Genomic DNA, 17468 nt, shown 5'->3' with positions numbered 1-17468 from the left:
TATGGATCAAAGGTTTGACAAAAGAAATGGAATACAATTCAGACAACATCACAGTGCATTGTGACAATCAAAGTGCACTCCATTTGATGAAAAACCCCATGTTCCATGAGAGATCGAAGCATATAGATATAAAGTTGCACTTTATCAGAGATATTATAGCTGCCCAGAAAGTTGGTGTGAAGAAGATCAGTACACATGTCAACCCAGCTGTCATGTTTACCAAACCAGTTACAAGAGAAAAGTTTAGGCTATGCCTAAGCTTACTGAAGATTGAAGGAAGATAGTTGCCTCTGTTCAGAGGCACTCTCACTGTTTGATGGAACGGCCAAATTCTTTATTTTATTTATTTATTTTTAGCTCAGTTTTTTATAGTGTTGCCAAGTGACTAAATTAGGTGGAATTGTTAGAATTTAGCCACTTGGAATAGTCTGTTAACTTACTTAACTGTTTTGATAGTTAGGTAGTTAGCTAGTGTTTCCCAACCTCTTGGAGCCCATATATGTGTCTATATATAGGTTCTTTATTCTCAGTTTTAGGTGACGATCTAGAGAGAGAATTTTGAGAAGAAAAATAATGAGTGCAGAGGGATGTACAGGGACTGTGTGTGTCTGATCACAGTACCCTCAAGTGAGGAAATTTTGTAAGTGCATGACACCATTTCGAGTTTGATCTTTGAAGATCATCTTCTGTAATTCTGAGCTACATTTTAAATCAAGATTGGTCACAAAGTGGTTCCTCCCGAGGATTAGATCACAAACAAGAACTTGTTTGTGATTGAACCTCGTTAAATCTGGTGTTCACTGTGTATATTGCTACACCATTGACTTATAGCATCTGTTCACATATTTGGTTATTTTTCTGGTTTTACTATATTGTCATTTTGTATTATTCCGCATTATTACTTAAACTAACGTGTTCTTCAAGTGTGCTTATTCACAACATAAAGAAATTACAATGAAATTTGGAGAAATGATCAAAACAATAGCACAGTCTTATATATATATATAATAAATAGACTAGCCCCACCACTCCTAAGTATCTAAACCCAATAAAAAACAAACTCAATCTGAGATATGAGCTTGAAAAGATATAATATATATGTAATAAAATGTGATTATTGGCATGAGGTTCCATGCACTAAGCACTATCATTAAATTTTATTATTTTTTTCATCAATAGCTAGCAAACTTATTAAATCTATGTTCAATAACTTAGATAGAAGCATGGAGCTTGTATCGAAGAAAATATTTGTGTATATCACCACATAGTATATTACTCAATTCAATATTAAATAAATTTTAAAAGTGCTTCTTCTAAATAGAGAAAAATATCTGCCATATGTCACATTTGGTGTTATTACCTAACTACCACCACCTATATGTTGTATAATTCAATAATATTTATAAAAAGTATTGTACATGTCCCAATGAGAAGCACTAATTCACAGTTCAGATTATACCATACCCATAATACACCAATTTTGAAGTAATAATAATGTCTTTATTTGAAAAAGTAATAATAATAATATCTAAGAGGATAACAAGACCCCAAATGAGTTCACGGAATTGATTAGTTTTTGGAGTAACATGGAACAAATATATTGGTTATGCATTATGCAATATGAATATTTATATGTAATTATTTATGTGTGTAATGGTATATCATTTTCATGTATTTTGGCAATTGTTCCATAAACTAAAATACAAAAGTGACCTTGCCTAGTTGTTTTTTTTTTCTTTCAAAGAATTAAAATAAATACATACAGATATACAAATTGTACAGACAGATTGTACAGACGACCTTTCGTTGAACCTAACTTATAATATAAATATATATATATATATATAAATGTAGATATATGATATTCACTTTCAATAACAAAATTCTCTAAACAACATCCAAATTAGTAAAAGGATTTAGATAAATAAAAAATTTGAAATTTCTTGAACCAAGAAAGACTTACTCCAATGATGGAGTGGCTGGCTATGTAATAGATACAACTAGAGATAGCCGAGACCACTAAAGGAGAAATAATATAGGGGTAGATCTTTAATGCCCAAACAAAGAGTGAATATTCCTGAAAATTTTATTTATGAAAAATAAATAAACTTTTACATTTCACAAATATGAAATATTGAGAGATCTTACTTATCCAAGTAGAGAGATTGATACCAAGAGAGAAAGAATGATGGTCGATTGGAGGAGAGAGGGACTTTGACAGATGACCGAATGGAAGGTGTTGAAAAATAAAATTTCATACCTTAGAATATTCCATTGTATACAGCTGTACATAGATGGTTCTAGAATGGGACACATCCCACACTTTTAGGAATTTCTCTATACGTGTACCAGTCATATTGTTTGAGAATATTTTTCTCTTATGTCTACTGTATTATAAATACCCAGTACAGATATTGTATCAATCAAGTGAGGAAATTAATATACACATAAATATTCACAACTTTATTTACGCCTCTCTTCCTTCTTTCCCTTTTTAATATTTTCTTTGATTTGGTATCAGACGCCAATGGCATCTTTGGGGTCTCAATCTGATTCTTCCGTCAGTCAAGAACGCCGCCAAGATCCTCCACCAGCTCCACTGGTCGTCGACGCTGCTCATCGTCCTCCTGCTTCGCCGGTTGTTGAAGCTCCTGTTGTTCCCATTGTGCAAGCTCCTATTGCTCCTCTGCTTGCTCCTATCACAGTTCGTCTAGACCGTGACAACTATCCTTATTGGCATTCCCAAGTTCTTCCTGCCATCCGTGCTCACGATTTTGAGGGATTTCTCCTTGGTACCCGACCTCGCCCATCGCAGTTCCTTGCTCTTCCTGCTGATTCTGCTGCTCTCGTGCCCAAGCAGGTAAACCCCCAATTTACTCTTTGGGTTCGCACCGACCAAGCAATCTTAAGTTGGCTTTTAAACTCTATCTCTGAAGCTATGTTAGGCCATGTTCTTCGCTGCAATTTTACCCAAGAACTGTGGCTTCTTCTTGAAAATCTCTTCACGACCCAGTCTCGTGCACGCATTCTCCAGCTGCGCTTTCTACTCCAGTCTCTGAAAAAGGGAGCTCTATCTATTCATGATTATATTTTAAAAATGAAAACTATTGCTGATGGTCTCACTGCTGCAGGACAGGTCTTTAGTGATGATGATCTGATTCTTTACATTCTTGGTGGCCTTGGACCCGAGTATGACTCGATTGTCATTAATCTTACTTCTAGGATAGACCACATCACCCTCTCTGAAGTTCAGTTTCTCTTACAGAGTCGAGAGATGAGGCTTGAACAAATCAACTCTGTTGTTCCTACTGACCTCATTGTTCCACCCGCTCATTTTGCAGCTCAGACTCGGAAACCTTTTGTTTCTTCTCACTCTGCCAGATCCTCTTTCCGTGGTCGGGGTCATGGCCGTGGTCGTAGCAACCATGGTCATCTTGTGTGCCAACTTTGCAACAAACCAGGCCACCCAGCAGCCAAATGTTACTATCGTTTTGATAAAGCCTTCACTCCAGCTCCCTTCAATCCCAATCCGTCTGCAACTCCTCACCATAATGTGGCTGTCAATTCTGTTGATCACGGACAACAAGCTTATCTAGCTAACTCAGGCCAACACTCTCCATCTGCGAATACGCATTGGTACCTTGACAGTGGTGCCACAAACCACATCACCGATACTGCTGACAATCTCAAAGCTCCAACTGAGTATCATGGTAAGACTCACTTGACCGTAGGTAATGGTCAGTCTCTTTCAATTTCTCATATTGGCAATTTTGTTCTTAAATCAATTGGTGATGTCAAAGCTGTTAAACTCAACAACGTTCTTTGTGTCCCCTCTATTACCAAAAATATATTAAGTATTTCTCAACTTACCAAAGATAACAATGCCTATGCCAAGTTTTCTGCTAATTCTTGTTTTTTGAAGGACATGGATATGAAGAAGGTTCTTCTTCAAGGGAAGGATAGCAATGGACTCTATCAACTCACAGTTCCACCAACATGTTCTCCAAGTCACGGTTCCACTTGTCTCACAACTTAAGTTCCAGCAAATAAAATTTCTAGTCCACGTCTAGAGTCTGTCAAGTCCTGTTTTAGTGTTTCTGTCAATGAGTCTGAGTTATGGCACCTTAGGTTAGGCCATCCTTCCTTCAATGTACTCAAGCATGTTTTAATCAATGAAAAGAAAACTTTACCTTCCAATTTGCATTTTTGTTCCAGCTGTCAATTGGGTAAAGCTCATCACAAACCATATCCCTCAACTATTAAAGAAACCAAACATGCCCTTGACTTAGTACACTCTGATATTTGGGGACCTTCCCCTATCATGTCTAGACATGGATATAGGTATTATATCCATTTCATTGATGATTTCAGCCGGTATACCTGGATCTTTCCATTAAAAACTAAAAATGAAGCTCTCCAAGTTTTCAAGACCTTCCAAACCCATGTTGAGCGCCAATTCAACACTCCAATCAAAACTGTCCAAAGCGATTGGGGAGGTGAATATAGATCTTTTGAGCCCTTCCTTCAAGCCTTAGGAATTAAGTTTCGTCATCTTTGTCCGCATACCCACCAAAAAAATGGAAAATCTGAACACAAACATAGGCACATCGTTGAAACCGGTTTAACTCTCCTTGCTCACTCTAGTATGCCTCAACGGTTTTGGTGGGAGGCGTTTCAAACAGCCACCTTTCTTATAAATCACCTTGTTACTCCAGTCTTGAACTACTAAAGTCCAATCCAAAAGTTGTTTAAACTCACACCAAACTATAAATTCTTAAAAGCTTTTGGTTGTGCTTGTTATCCCTATCTTCGTCCTTATAATTCCAACAAGCTTCAATTTCGTTCAGCCAAGTGTGTTTTTAGGTTATAGTCCAAGTCACAAAGGTTATATGTGTCTTCATCCTTCAGGACGTGTCTATGTTGCAAGTAGTGTGTCATTTGATGAATCTGATTTTCCATTTGCTACAGGTTTCACTTACACTACAGCGTGTACAGATTCTGTTATACAACCGTCCCAATATCCCCAATGGCTACCTTACTTGCCTACCGTGACTTCTGAACATGCAGGTGGAACTATGATTGTTGATAAAGTGCACTCCTCTTCTTCACTTGCAGGAGAACCTGCTTCTCTTTCACTTGTTCCTTCTGCTCCGTCACCCAACCAAACCAGCCCAGGTAGTTCCCATTCCCAGTCTACTGTTCCTTTCCATGTTTCCTCACCTTTGTCTTCCTTGCAGCAAGCACCACACAAACCAAATCATTCATCCTTATCATCTCCTTTACCATCTCCATCGCCTCTTCCCAAACCATCTCATCCCATGATTACCCGAGCCAAGTCCGGCATCAGGAAGCCTCGAGTTTTCCATGCTTTTTGTCCATCACTGATTGCTTTAATGACAGAATATGAACCTGCAAGTGCTGATCAAGATCTTACTCTTCCTCATTGGAAGTCGGCCATGGATGTTGAGTACTCGGCTCTTATGAAAAACAACACTTGGACCCTTGTTCCTCGGACTCCTGCTATGAGTATTGTTGACAATCGCTGGGTATTTCGTATAAAAAAGAATCAAGATGGAACTGTTCAACGTTACAAGGCATGCCTTGTTGCCAAAGGTTTTCAACAACAACCAGGTGTGGATTTCTTTGAGACTTTTAGCCCCGTTGTCTACAATTCGAGTTATTCTTGCTCTTGCTATTGCCAGAAATTGGGATATTCAACAGGTGGATATTGACAATGCCTTTCTCAATGGCACCCTCACTGAAACTGTCTACATGTCTCAACCTCTTGGCTATGTCCATCTTGCCTTTCCTCATCATGTCTGTAAGCTTAATAAAGCTTTGTATGGGCTGTGTCAAGCTCCCCGTGCGTGGTTCGATCATTTAAAAGAAGTTCTCTTATCTCTGAATTTCAAGAACTCTGTCTCATATTCATCTCTCTTCTACTACAAAAATGAAGGTGCTGAACTCTATCTCTTAGTTTATGTTGACGACATCCTCTTAACTAGCAGCAATCATCATAGGGTCAACAATATCATCACTCAAATCAAGCAATATTTCTCTCTGAAATCGTTGGGGTCTATGACTTACTTCCTTGGCTTTGAAATCACTCGGGGAGCATACGGTATTCATCTTTCTCAAGAAAAATACACGACTGATTTACTTCGCAAAACCAATATGCTCAAGTGTAACTCAAGTCCCACACCTATATCTCAAGGCGTAAAGCTGAGCATCAGAGATAGCAAACTCTTTAATCAACCTACTTTCTTTCGAAGTGTCATGGGAGGTCTTCAATATCTTACCTTGAGCAGACTCGATATTGCCTTTACTGTGAATAAATTAAGCCAATTTATGCATAGTCCCACTCAACATCACTGGACTGTTTGTAAAAGACTTCTCAGATATCTTCGCGGAACTATAGGCCAGGGACTTGTCTTTAAACCCTCAAATCATTGGACAGTCGAATGCTTCAGTGATGCGGATTGGGCTGGTTCCATTGACGATAGAAAGTCGACTACTGGTTATTGTGTGTATCTGGGAGGTAATCTAATTACTTGGTGCTCCAAGAAACAGAATGTCGTTGCAAAGTCATCAACCGAAGCTAAATATAGGGCCTTATCTCACACTACTACTGAAGTGGCTTGGCTGCATTCACTCTTCAAAGAACTTGGCCTTAATCACAAAGTTCCTGCTATGATTTGGTGTGATAATGCAGGAGCCAAACAACTCTCCTCCAACCCTGTCTTTCACAATCGAACTAAGCACATAGAAGTTGATGTGCACTACATTCGTGATTTGATAAAACAGGGTCTCATTGAAGTCAGAGACATTCCAACCCATGAACAAATAGCTGATATATTTACTAAGCCAGTGTCAATCAGTCAATTTCGGTATTTCAAAGACAAGCTTGTTGTTGCATCGGTACCACAGTCAAGCTTGAGGGAGCATGTTGAAAAATAAAATTTGATACTTTAGAATATTCCATTGTATACACCTGTACATAGATGGTTCTAGAATGGGACACATCCCACACTTTTAGGAATTTCTCTATAGGTGTACCAGTTTGAGAATATTTTTCTGTTATGTCCACTGTATTATAAATACCCATTACAGATATTGTATCAATCAAGTGAGGAAATTAATATACACATAAATATTCACAACTTTATTTACGCCTCTCTTCCTTCTTTCCCTTTTTAATATTTTCTTTGATTGAAGGCTACAAAGGAAACTAAATGAGAGTCTAAGACTTTTCAAAAAGATAATTATTTTTAAGTAACGCGTTTCCCCGATTCTTCACCGAAACTTCTGGAAAATTTATTACACTTGTCCACAGCCACTGATTAATCGTGGAATTCCTTATATATACATACATATGCGCCCCTTCCCTTAACCTTGTCCATAATTAGCTAGAGAAAGATTAGTTTATAAAGAAATATATTGATAGAATTAATGGAGGATCTGCGTCAGACGGCTTTGGCTTACTACACGGCCGCGACTGACGACATAAAACATGTCGTAGATGAGTTTTTCCGTGAGATGGACCCGAAGGGCAATGAGTACGTGAAGTTCAAGGAGTTCTCGGCGTATATGGAGACGATGGGGTGCCCTAACATGAGCTCGGAAGAGTTCTACGACGAGCTTAAGCAGTGCGGAAACGACGAGCTTTATCAAGACGACATCATAACTTTGTTTTACATAATCCAAAGTAACAGACCCTTCTGTGGAGGCAAGTGTAAGAAATTTGTGAAAGGGATGTACTTCACTTGTTTGAGATGCTTTGACTTTGACCACTGTGACTATGAGATCAACCAAAGTAGTACCAGTACTACTGCTGCTTTCAGTGTTTGCTCTCAGTGTTACGCAGAGGGCCATTTTGAGCATCGTCACCAGGAGTTTCTGGATCCCATTGTTTTGCTTAACTTGAAGAGAATGAAAGCTTTGAGCAACAAGGTATAATATTTATTCTTACTATTTATAGATGGAGTAGAAAGGTAGCTAGTACCAACTATTCTATTGTCTTTTTTCTTAATTATATATATTTTTTGGATTTATATATTTCTTAATTATTACTTGGTGTAGCAGAGTACTACTTCGACGGATGCTGAGGCAGCAAGCGGTTCAACTGTTTCGTCTGATAATAAAACCGTTGGGGGATCTAGAACAAGATCCAAAAAAGTAAGTGTGTGAATACATAAATTGATTACACATCATTTAATTCTTTTAACTTAATTAATTAATCTTACAAAAAGGCCATTATATATGCATGTATATTAATTATTAGAAATTTAATATAATTTAGTTTTGTGAAATATGTGAATTAAGCCCAAATATGAGCGTTCTCCATCAGAAGTTGAAACGCATTTCATGAAACCATGTCCGACATCATCTGAGTCTTCTTCCAATGATTCTTCTCACTCCCATGACGACAAACAAGAGACGACAAGCAATTACTCTTTATCTAAAGCAATTGTACCAGCTGTCAATCAACAATCTAAACAAGTGAGTGAGTAGAGTACTTCATATATTTGTCTTCAAATTAATAATATTATTAATTATTTAAATAATTGGTAAGTAGATTTTATGTTAAATCGCAGGCTAAGATGCAGACAGCAATACAATTTGGGCAGCTAGTGGCAAGCATAGGGAGTGCACTGCTCGCATCCCAGCTTTGTACCATAATGTGATTCTACATCCGATAATGTATATCATAAAAACTCAACTCCTTAAGTATTGCTAGATTGGAGTTCATTTACCTTTACATATGACTGCTTACTATATTATAAGTGAATTGTGTTCATTATATTAATAGCAAGGGCAAAATTTATTGTGTGTTCAATACTATAAAATATATATACATGTTTTTCTTTTGTATGTGTTTATATACAGTGACGGAGGCAGTCAAGTCTTTCGGTAGGCTTAAGCCCTCACTGAAAATATTAAAAAAAACAACATATACATATTAATATTTATTAATTCTGGTCTTTTTTCGTTTATATATTTATCAAAAGAAAACATGTATATAGCTTTTATAAAACATAAGGCATTACTTAAATTTGTTAAGCCCATTTATTTCAAACCAAACCCAGCCTAATAAGTTTTTCTCTTGGATATTGTTAAAGCCAAAAGGTATATATCTCCTTAAGTCTTAAATTGAGTATATGCTATCTTTCACATATTTTGTGTCTCTTAGGCTTGTTTTTTGTGCCTATTTGTAGGCTTGTTTGTGCCTGTTTGTAGGCTTGTTTTTTGTGTCTGTTTGTAGGCTTATTGTGCCTGTTTGTAGACTGGATGAATTGGTAGACAAACACACAATATTGACTATTATAAAACTGTAATCAAGTTGCTAGTGGCTTCCTTCAATTCTCTTTGGGTCAAAAGGGGTTTTAGCTATCTTAATTGATTATTTTTAATTATTGGATGTGGTTGTTTTGTTACTTTATTACTCTCAATCTCACTAGACAAAATTAATAGGGTTTAACCAAAGAGTAGCCTTTGATTAGACCCTTAAACTTAAAAATTAATTTTATTTTTAAAATTTGAATTGAGGGAAACCCAAAGAATGGAACTTTGGCTTGATTTCCTATATTATAAAAGATTTTCTTTTATTTTACTTTTAAGAAGTTACTTATATTTGTTGGTTTGTGTTGCAGGTTTACTTATCAACTTTTCAAGCATAAACTCTCGTGACACTAAAAGAGACTTTTATATGCTCAAGATTTGATATTCTTCTTGCGGCAGTTTCTTTGATTTTTCTTCAATTGTTTTTGGTTTAAAACAATAGTTCAACCTATTAAATTATCTCTGTATTAGTCATTTTGATATGAAAATTCTTTTGTCTAATTTCCAAGAGTATCTTTGCATACTATTTGGCTAGACAATGAGTTTTGTTGGCTAGAGGAAATTCCTCCCCCAATTTGTACTCCATATATTATGCATTCTGAATAAAATAAATTTATTCCCCACAAAAAAAAGGATAATTATATATTTAATACACAAGCAATTGTACGGTTCTATTTGTTTCCTATTAGGCTATTAGATTTTATTTTTTTCTTTTATAGGAAGTCTCTTTAAATTCTCTAGAAACTTCCTTCTTTGACCAAAATTTTTACGGTCAAAGAAAATAAACTTTGAGAGCAAGCTATCATCTCAAAAAAAAAAAACCTTTGAATTGGAGAGCAAGCCCATACGTTCTTGGTTGGTGAGGCAAGTGTGAGCCAAAATTCAAAAGGGTCTTAGAAAATAGCACAACCAATTGCAAAAGTGAGTAACTTCTTCTTTCTTTCCTTTACTTTTTTTTAATATAATAAATGGTTTAAATAACACAACAAAGTAGTTCATTTTGTTTTTCTTTATTTTGTTTTTCAATTTCTGTTAGTGATTGATTTTTTTCTTCTATTTGCATTTGTTTAGAAATTAGATGTCGTATAAAGATATTTTATATATATATATATATATCTTTTTCTTTTCTTGAGTGAACCCATAGAAATAGTACAAGGGGCCACAAACTATTAAACTAGATAAAAAAAATTCTTACAACAATACTACAAATAAAAAATTGAAAAAGAGGCATGAAAACAACCATGAGCAACACTAAATGTAATTAATAAACTTCAAGGAGAAAAAGTGGCCTTATAGTCATTGAGAATATATATATATATATATATCCTTGAATGAATTGATGATATAATTTTTGAATTTATAAAAGAAAAGCAAATTTACAATTACTTTAAATCGAATCTTTATTGAGGTATGTTGTGTGTTTTATAGTTAATGTTGTTTGTTTGCTTCCTTGTTTAGATTCTAATTATGTAATATTCTTATATTTCATAATTATAATCATATTCACAAGTCTTATTATTAATCGTTCATATATTTAACTACAATAGGTATGAAGAGGAATTTTAAAAGTACACAAAATTCCTCAACTTCTATAGGAAAGAATGATAAAACTACAAAATCAAGTTATGCGGATGTCAACATAAATCTTGAAGATCTTGAAAGTGACCCAGGATTGAGAACACCGATTATGGACCATCCTTTAAAAATTCGTGATCAAGTTCGGCGAGCATATATGCAAAAAGGTCCTTGTCAACCTCACCTCAAGCCATTTCCATCGACAAAAGTTGGACCTCAATCAAGAGCATTCAACGGTGCTTGGTATGAGGAATTTCAAAATTGGCTTGAATATAGTGTATTGTTGATCCCAAAAGATGGTGTTTTATTATTTAAGCTCGCAAGTGCACGAATCGTTTCGGAATATAATGTTCATGTAAGTACGAGGTCGAACCCATGGGAGTTGACTAACATCAAAAGAAACTATTTCAAACAAAGTAAGAATATTCTAACCTAGTTCCAAATATTTGATGAGATTTTGTTTTAGAAAAATAAAACACAAGTAATAAAAAGATTTAAGATTAAATAGAAAAATTGTTTTCAAATGAGATATATAAAATAAGATTATTAAGATTTTAGAATCCACAAAATGCAAGTTCAATAGTATTTATAAGTATATTGATTCCCAAGTTTTAATATAGTTGAAATAAATCACACTATATATTTTTTTTTCAAAATATATTTTCTATTCAAGCACAAGTTACTATTTAAAAAATGTAGGATTTTTCTTCACTTATATAAGATATAATTTCTAAGCATTAGTTGTGTTACAACTTAATGAAACTACAAAAAATCAAAGAGATTATGTTTAGGCAAAATATGATACTTATGCTCTAAGAATTAGATGTGAACAATTTAATGAAAAACATTTAATCAAAGAATATCATATTTTTGCATAATGAAGAACTAAGTGTAATATGCTTTAACACTCAATAATAGATGAAAAATGCATATCATTGATAGAAAAATCCATAAACAATGTTACACAAATGAGAAGTCAACATACAATGAAAAATACTATCTAGTTACATTTTGCTTCATCATCATCTTAATAACCTTTGAAAAAGATTAGAAGCTCATAACTAGATAAAAATTACAAAATAACATACTTGACATGCTCTTCAAAAGATGAAAATGGTAGAGAGAAACTAGTGAAAAGAAGAGAGAAAAATGTGTAGAAGATATTGAAAAAAAAGATGAAGAAGAAGAGCTCCCCCAAATGGTCTTACAAGACTTTATTTATAGGCAAAATGTGGAGATTAAATTAATCAAATTAAAATAAATAAATTGATTAATTTAATTGTGTTGGGAAGTGGTAGGATAAATAGAGTAAGTGTAAGAGTATTGGAAAGATGAAATGTTTAGTTGGGTAAAAGATTAGTGAAAAGCTAGGGTAAAAATAAATTAGGAATGTTTATTTAGGTAAGAAAAATAGGGAAGAGGGAATTGGTATTTTAGTGAAAAATATTGGGAATAAAAATATGATTTTTGGGTCTTTTTGGTGGTTGTTTGGTGCTTGGTCTAGGCTGGCCGAAATGGGCTTGGGCTGAATGCAATGGGCAGCTGGTCATAAGCAGGCGTTGGAGCTGCTTTGGAGGTTGGTGGTTGATGTGCATATGTGATGATATATGCTGAGAAATCACGTGAAGACTTTGATGGAGTGCTGATGCTGAGGTGTTATGTGCTGGGAAGTTGGAGAAACCAAGCTGAAATGGATGGGTAGCAACTTGGAGATGTGGGCTTGGGCCATGGAGCTTCTTTGGTCTTTTAATAATATCATTTTGTTCCTTTCTTTCATTTGAAAATGCCACTTTCCTCTTTATTTTTCTTTCTTTTGAAGTGCATACATTCCCTACAAAATAAACATAAACTAAATCATAATAAAATATTTTCAACTATAAAATAAATAAATTTAATTTTTTTTTTGAAAATATTAATTATAACTTAATTTATATTTAACATTTAGTTTCAATAAAACAACATTTTTTTACCCCAAACTAAACAACAATAATTTAAATAATTAGCTACAATATTTTACAACAAAATAACTATAAAAACACACACAAATCTATAAAAAGTAAATTAAGCCTAATAAATTCAAAATTACTTAAAAACTTAATAAATTACTTAAAAACTCAAGAATTAAGCAACAATTAGCACATAAAAAGTGGTAAAATAACTCTATTTTGTAGAGTTATCATGTATCAAAAGATGGTGCATTTTTTCTGTATTGTTATCTGTTTAAATCAAATTGCGGAGGACAATCAGTTGGTGATTCATTTGTTGGTCAAGGACTTAGAAATTTTAAAAATGGAAAAGCAAGACTTTATACTCATGTTGGAGGTCCATCTAGTGTTCACAATCAAGCTAGGAAAATGTGTGAAGCGTTAATGAACGAAAAACAACATATTCACACATTTTTTGAAAAACAATCAAAGCAAGCTCGTAGTGAGTATCGAAGTCGTTTGGAAGCAGTGGTTGATTGCATTCGTTTGTTATTGCGACAAGGGCTTGCTTTTCGTGGTGATGATGAATCTGGAGACTCGAGTAATCAAGGTAACTTTCTTGAGATTTTAAAATTTCTTGCTAATCATAATGAAGACATCAAAGCAGTTACATTGACAAATGCTCCTGAGAATTTAAAATTAACATCACCTGATATTCAGAAAGATATTGTGAGGGTTGCAGCTTTTGAAACACTTGATATCATTATTAAAGAAATTGGAGATGCGTTGTTTTCTATTTTAGTTGATGAATCTCGTGATATTTCAACTAAGGAGTAAATGGCTGTTGTGTTGCGATATGTAGATAAAGATGGGCGTGTGATTGAACGATTTGTGGGAATTGAACATGTGGCCAATACCACAGCTGTGTCACTTAAAGGTGCTATTGATAAATTATTTTCTAGATATGGATTAAGCATATCTAAATTGCGGGGACAATGTTATGGTGGGGCAAGCAATATGCAAGGAGAGTTCAGTGGTCTTAAAACTCTTATTTTGAATGAGAATCCATCAGCTTTTTATGTTCATTGTTTTGCTCACCAACTTCAACTTGCTCTTGTAGCTGTCGCAAAGAAACATATTCTAGTTGCTTATCTTTTTAGTGTGGTAACTATGGTGATAAATGTCGTTGGATGTTCTTCTAAGCGTTGTGATATTCTTAGAGAAAAGCAAGATGCTATTATTTCTGTAGCACTCAAGTGTGGTGAAATTTCAAGTGGAAGAGGGTTAAATCAAGAAACCAATCTTAAACGTCCCAGTGATACTCGTTGGGGTTCACATTATGCTACATTGGTAAGCTTGATTAACTTATTCTCTCCTATAACTAATGTTCTTCAAATAATAGTAGACGATGGCCGAGCAAACTCTGAACAAAGGTTTGAAGCAAGTAATTTATTGTCTTTGATGTTAACATTTGATTTTATATTCAGTCTACATTTAATGAAAGCATTGTTGGGAATAACAAATGAATTGTCAAAGGCACTACAGAGAAAAGATCAAGATATTGCAAATTCCATGAAATTAGTGGAAATTTGCAAGGAAAGATTACAAGCAATGAGAGACAATGAATGGGATTCCTTTCTTAATCAAGTCTCAAGCTTTTGTGCTAAATATAATGTGGATGTTCCTGATATGGATGATACATTTGTTGCCCAAGGTCGATCACAGCGCAAAACTCAAGAAATGACAAATTTACATCACTATCGTGTGGAATTCTTTTTTGTTGTTATTGATATCCAACTTCAAGAGCTAAATGAACGTTTCAATGAGGTAAACACCGAACTACTTCTTTGTTTAGCTTCTTTGTGCCCTGGTGATTCATTTGTAGCTTTTGAAAAAAAAAAGTTGGTCCGGTTTGCTGAGTATTATCCCAAAGACTTTTCTACTTTTGAGCTTATGATACTCGATGATCAACTTGAAACTTACATTATTGATATACGTACTACTGAGAAGTTCTTGGGTTTGAAAAGTATTGGAGATCTTGCTCAAAAAATGGTCGAAACAAAGAAAAATATTCTCTATCCACTGGTGTATCGACTTATTACATTGGCATTGATTCTACCTGTTGTTACTGCTATGGTGAAAAGAGTATTTTCTTCTATGAATATTTTGAAAAACAGATTGCGTAATCGAATGGGAGATCAATGGATGAATGATTGTTTACTTGTGTACATTGAAAAAGACATTATCAATAGCCTTGACAATGAAGTTATCATGCAACGATTTCAAAACATGAAAACCCGTCGAGGCAAATTGTAATTTTTATTTTATTTTCTATGACAGTGTCCTATTTTATTTTGTTGAACATGAAAATTTATAAGGACAATTTATTAGTTATTTTTGTTAGTTTCGAATTAATATTTGTCCAAGCCCTCACTGATCATAATTTCTGGCTCCGTCACTGTTTATATATATACTTCATATAGAATAATTACGACTTCATTTCGAATTTTCTGGCTCACTATATATGTACCTATTTATCAAGAAGATTAAAAAAAATGAATCACTCCAAAAACGGCGTTTTACTCAATTGTGAATCTTTTTTAACGTGAACGATAAATTGTAATAATTAAAATTAGGTTATCTTTCTATAATAAATTATGTATTAAATGTAAGGTAAATAGCTTATTAGTCACTTGCAATATTTTTCGCGTTCATTACAAATTCTTTTTAAAAAAAAAGTTTGTAACATATATTCCAAGTTCAAATGAGTATATATATATATAGAGTATTGCTAAGGGATATTAGTAGTGTTCTATAAGTAGATAGCATACGCTTATTGGTGTAATTCAATAGTGCATTTTAATATTGAGTATTGCTAACCAAATTCATAAGATGTCACACACTCACGTGGGTAGTGGTCATGTTAAATAACAATAATTAAATATATATATATCGGGGAATATGCTACTCCCGTTCGTTTATATATGTTCTATTTCATTTATATATATAATATTTTATATATGGGCAATTCTTTAGTCTCCCACTTGCTTTGGAGGGACTAAATCCATCATAGATTTTTAACCATTAGATTTAACTATAAAGATTGTCACCCATCAGATCAATTTATTTTGTAAAAATTTGTTAAAATACCACACTACCCTTAAAAACCTGTAACTGGTTAGAATTTTTTTTCGGTGGGGTCTATTACTCTTTATCAATCAATTGCTTAAAAAAAAAAAGCAATCATTCGTCTCTCTTCTTCCCTCACGTCCATCATCTGTGCATGCATTTCCTTCTCACTTCAAAATACCATATTTGTCTTCCCATCTCAATCCTTGTCGACATGGCTGCTTTAACCTCAAGAATACAACTCTAACTCAGTGGACCCAATCGAATTTCTACTTCACCCAACTGTCAAGTCGACTCTAACTCCGAATCTCCCTTTCCTATTATATCTATTATTTGTTTGTGTATTTTTGGTTAGGCATTAGATATATGTTGATTCTTCTTTTGGATATACTCCGTGAAGCAATCATTTCTACTAGTTGTAAAATATCTCCATCTCTTTCATTCTCCTAGGTTGGCAGCGACAAGACGTAGAGCACAGGCACGAGGCTAGAAACGATGGCTCAACTTCTCCATTACGGTGGGTCGAGTTCTTCGCTAACAGTGGCTAACAGAGCTCTTCGCACGTGATGGTGGCCTTGGGTTAGTTCAAAATAAGGTTTTGTGTGCATTTTTATAATTTGTTTTTATGAATGATGTTTAAATTTTTCTATATGTTGTTGAAAATGATATATGTATATATTTATATATATGCATATATATATTTATGATTGATGGGGGGAGAGTTAGGATTGTTAGGGAATAAATGAAACATCTCCAGGAAAAAACTTAAAAAAATCTTATAAAACAACTACAAAATATATATTAGTTTTACTTACGTGGTTATTGTTGTGTCTCACTCAACATAACATATAAATCACTTGGCGGAAGCACACTGCTTACGTTACCAAAATCGTAAATATCTCTTAAATTCATATTAAGTTTACGATCAAGTCCTCAACTGTACATATTTTTTGACAGGAAATTACTTTTTTGCCCCTACTTTTTATACCCACATCACCAGCAATTTTCCAACTGCTTCACACAACCGGTCATTGCAAGTCAAAAGCAAATGTGAAAAAGAGACAAACTCCTATAAAAATTTGACACTTGGCAAAAAAATGGTCCCCAAACGGAAGGACTCAGTCCTATGAGGGACTAAAGAATTCGCTTTTATATATATATATAGTATATAAATAACAAAAAGTAAGTTATTCATATTAAATACATATTTATATAATTTAATATGTGAAAATTCATTTTTAAGTTTCTTAAACATAGTATTGTATATTTTTTGTTTTCCCCTATGAAGTACGCGTGGCTCCATTATAATTTATTTGTTGTCAGCCTAATATTAATTGTAGCAGGGTAATATAAATAATGGATATGTAATATGTATGTATGAAAAGCTTCTATATGTGGTATACGTGAATAGTGATAATTCTTAGTAAAATTAATATATGATTTTATTATAAAAGAAAGAGAAAATAAAAACGTAAAAAGATATTAGAAAAAAACAAAAAC

The 17468-nt window shown here is 34.0% G+C and overlaps 1 protein-coding gene and 1 pseudogene across 4 annotated transcripts; both read left to right on the top strand.

Moving 5' to 3' along the window:
* Positions 1-7413: 7413 nt before the first annotated feature.
* LOC133782062 (uncharacterized) lies at positions 7414-9958 on the top strand. 4 transcript variants are annotated; one of them, XM_062221220.1, is made up of 5 exons: positions 7414-7950; positions 8080-8175; positions 8323-8499; positions 8595-8700; positions 9651-9958. In XM_062221220.1, the coding sequence occupies exons 1-4, from the start codon at positions 7450-7452 to the stop codon at positions 8682-8684; spliced, it is 864 nt and encodes a 287-aa protein (XP_062077204.1). In that variant the 5' UTR covers positions 7414-7449; the 3' UTR covers positions 8685-8700; positions 9651-9958. The 4 variants fall into 4 exon arrangements, with proteins under 4 accessions (XP_062077204.1, XP_062077205.1, XP_062077203.1 ...); XM_062221221.1 differs by lacking the exon at positions 9651-9958 and having other exon boundaries at positions 8083-8175; positions 8595-8836; XM_062221219.1 differs by lacking the exon at positions 9651-9958 and having other exon boundaries at positions 8595-8836.
* Positions 9959-13283: 3325 nt separating this feature from the next.
* On the top strand, positions 13284-15155 carry LOC133784974 (uncharacterized; annotated as a pseudogene).
* The last annotated feature ends 2313 nt before the right edge of the window (positions 15156-17468 follow it).

This window comes from Humulus lupulus, chromosome 6 (genome assembly GCF_963169125.1).
Source record: "Humulus lupulus chromosome 6, drHumLupu1.1, whole genome shotgun sequence".
NCBI lineage: Eukaryota > Viridiplantae > Streptophyta > Magnoliopsida > Rosales > Cannabaceae > Humulus > Humulus lupulus.
The sequence above is the reverse complement of the archived record's forward strand: the minus strand, read 5'-3'. Positions and strand labels throughout refer to the sequence as shown.

Coding starts and splice junctions, on each gene's coding strand:
- LOC133782062 (XM_062221220.1), top strand. CDS start 7,450: ATGGAGGATCTGCGTCAGACGGCTTTGGCTTACTACACGGCCGCGACT. Junction 7,951..8,079: donor TGAAAGCTTTGAGCAACAAG/GTATAATATTTA, acceptor TACTTGGTGTAG/CAGAGTACTACTTCGACGGA. Junction 8,500..8,594: donor TCAATCAACAATCTAAACAA/GTGAGTGAGTAG, acceptor GTTAAATCGCAG/GCTAAGATGCAGACAGCAAT.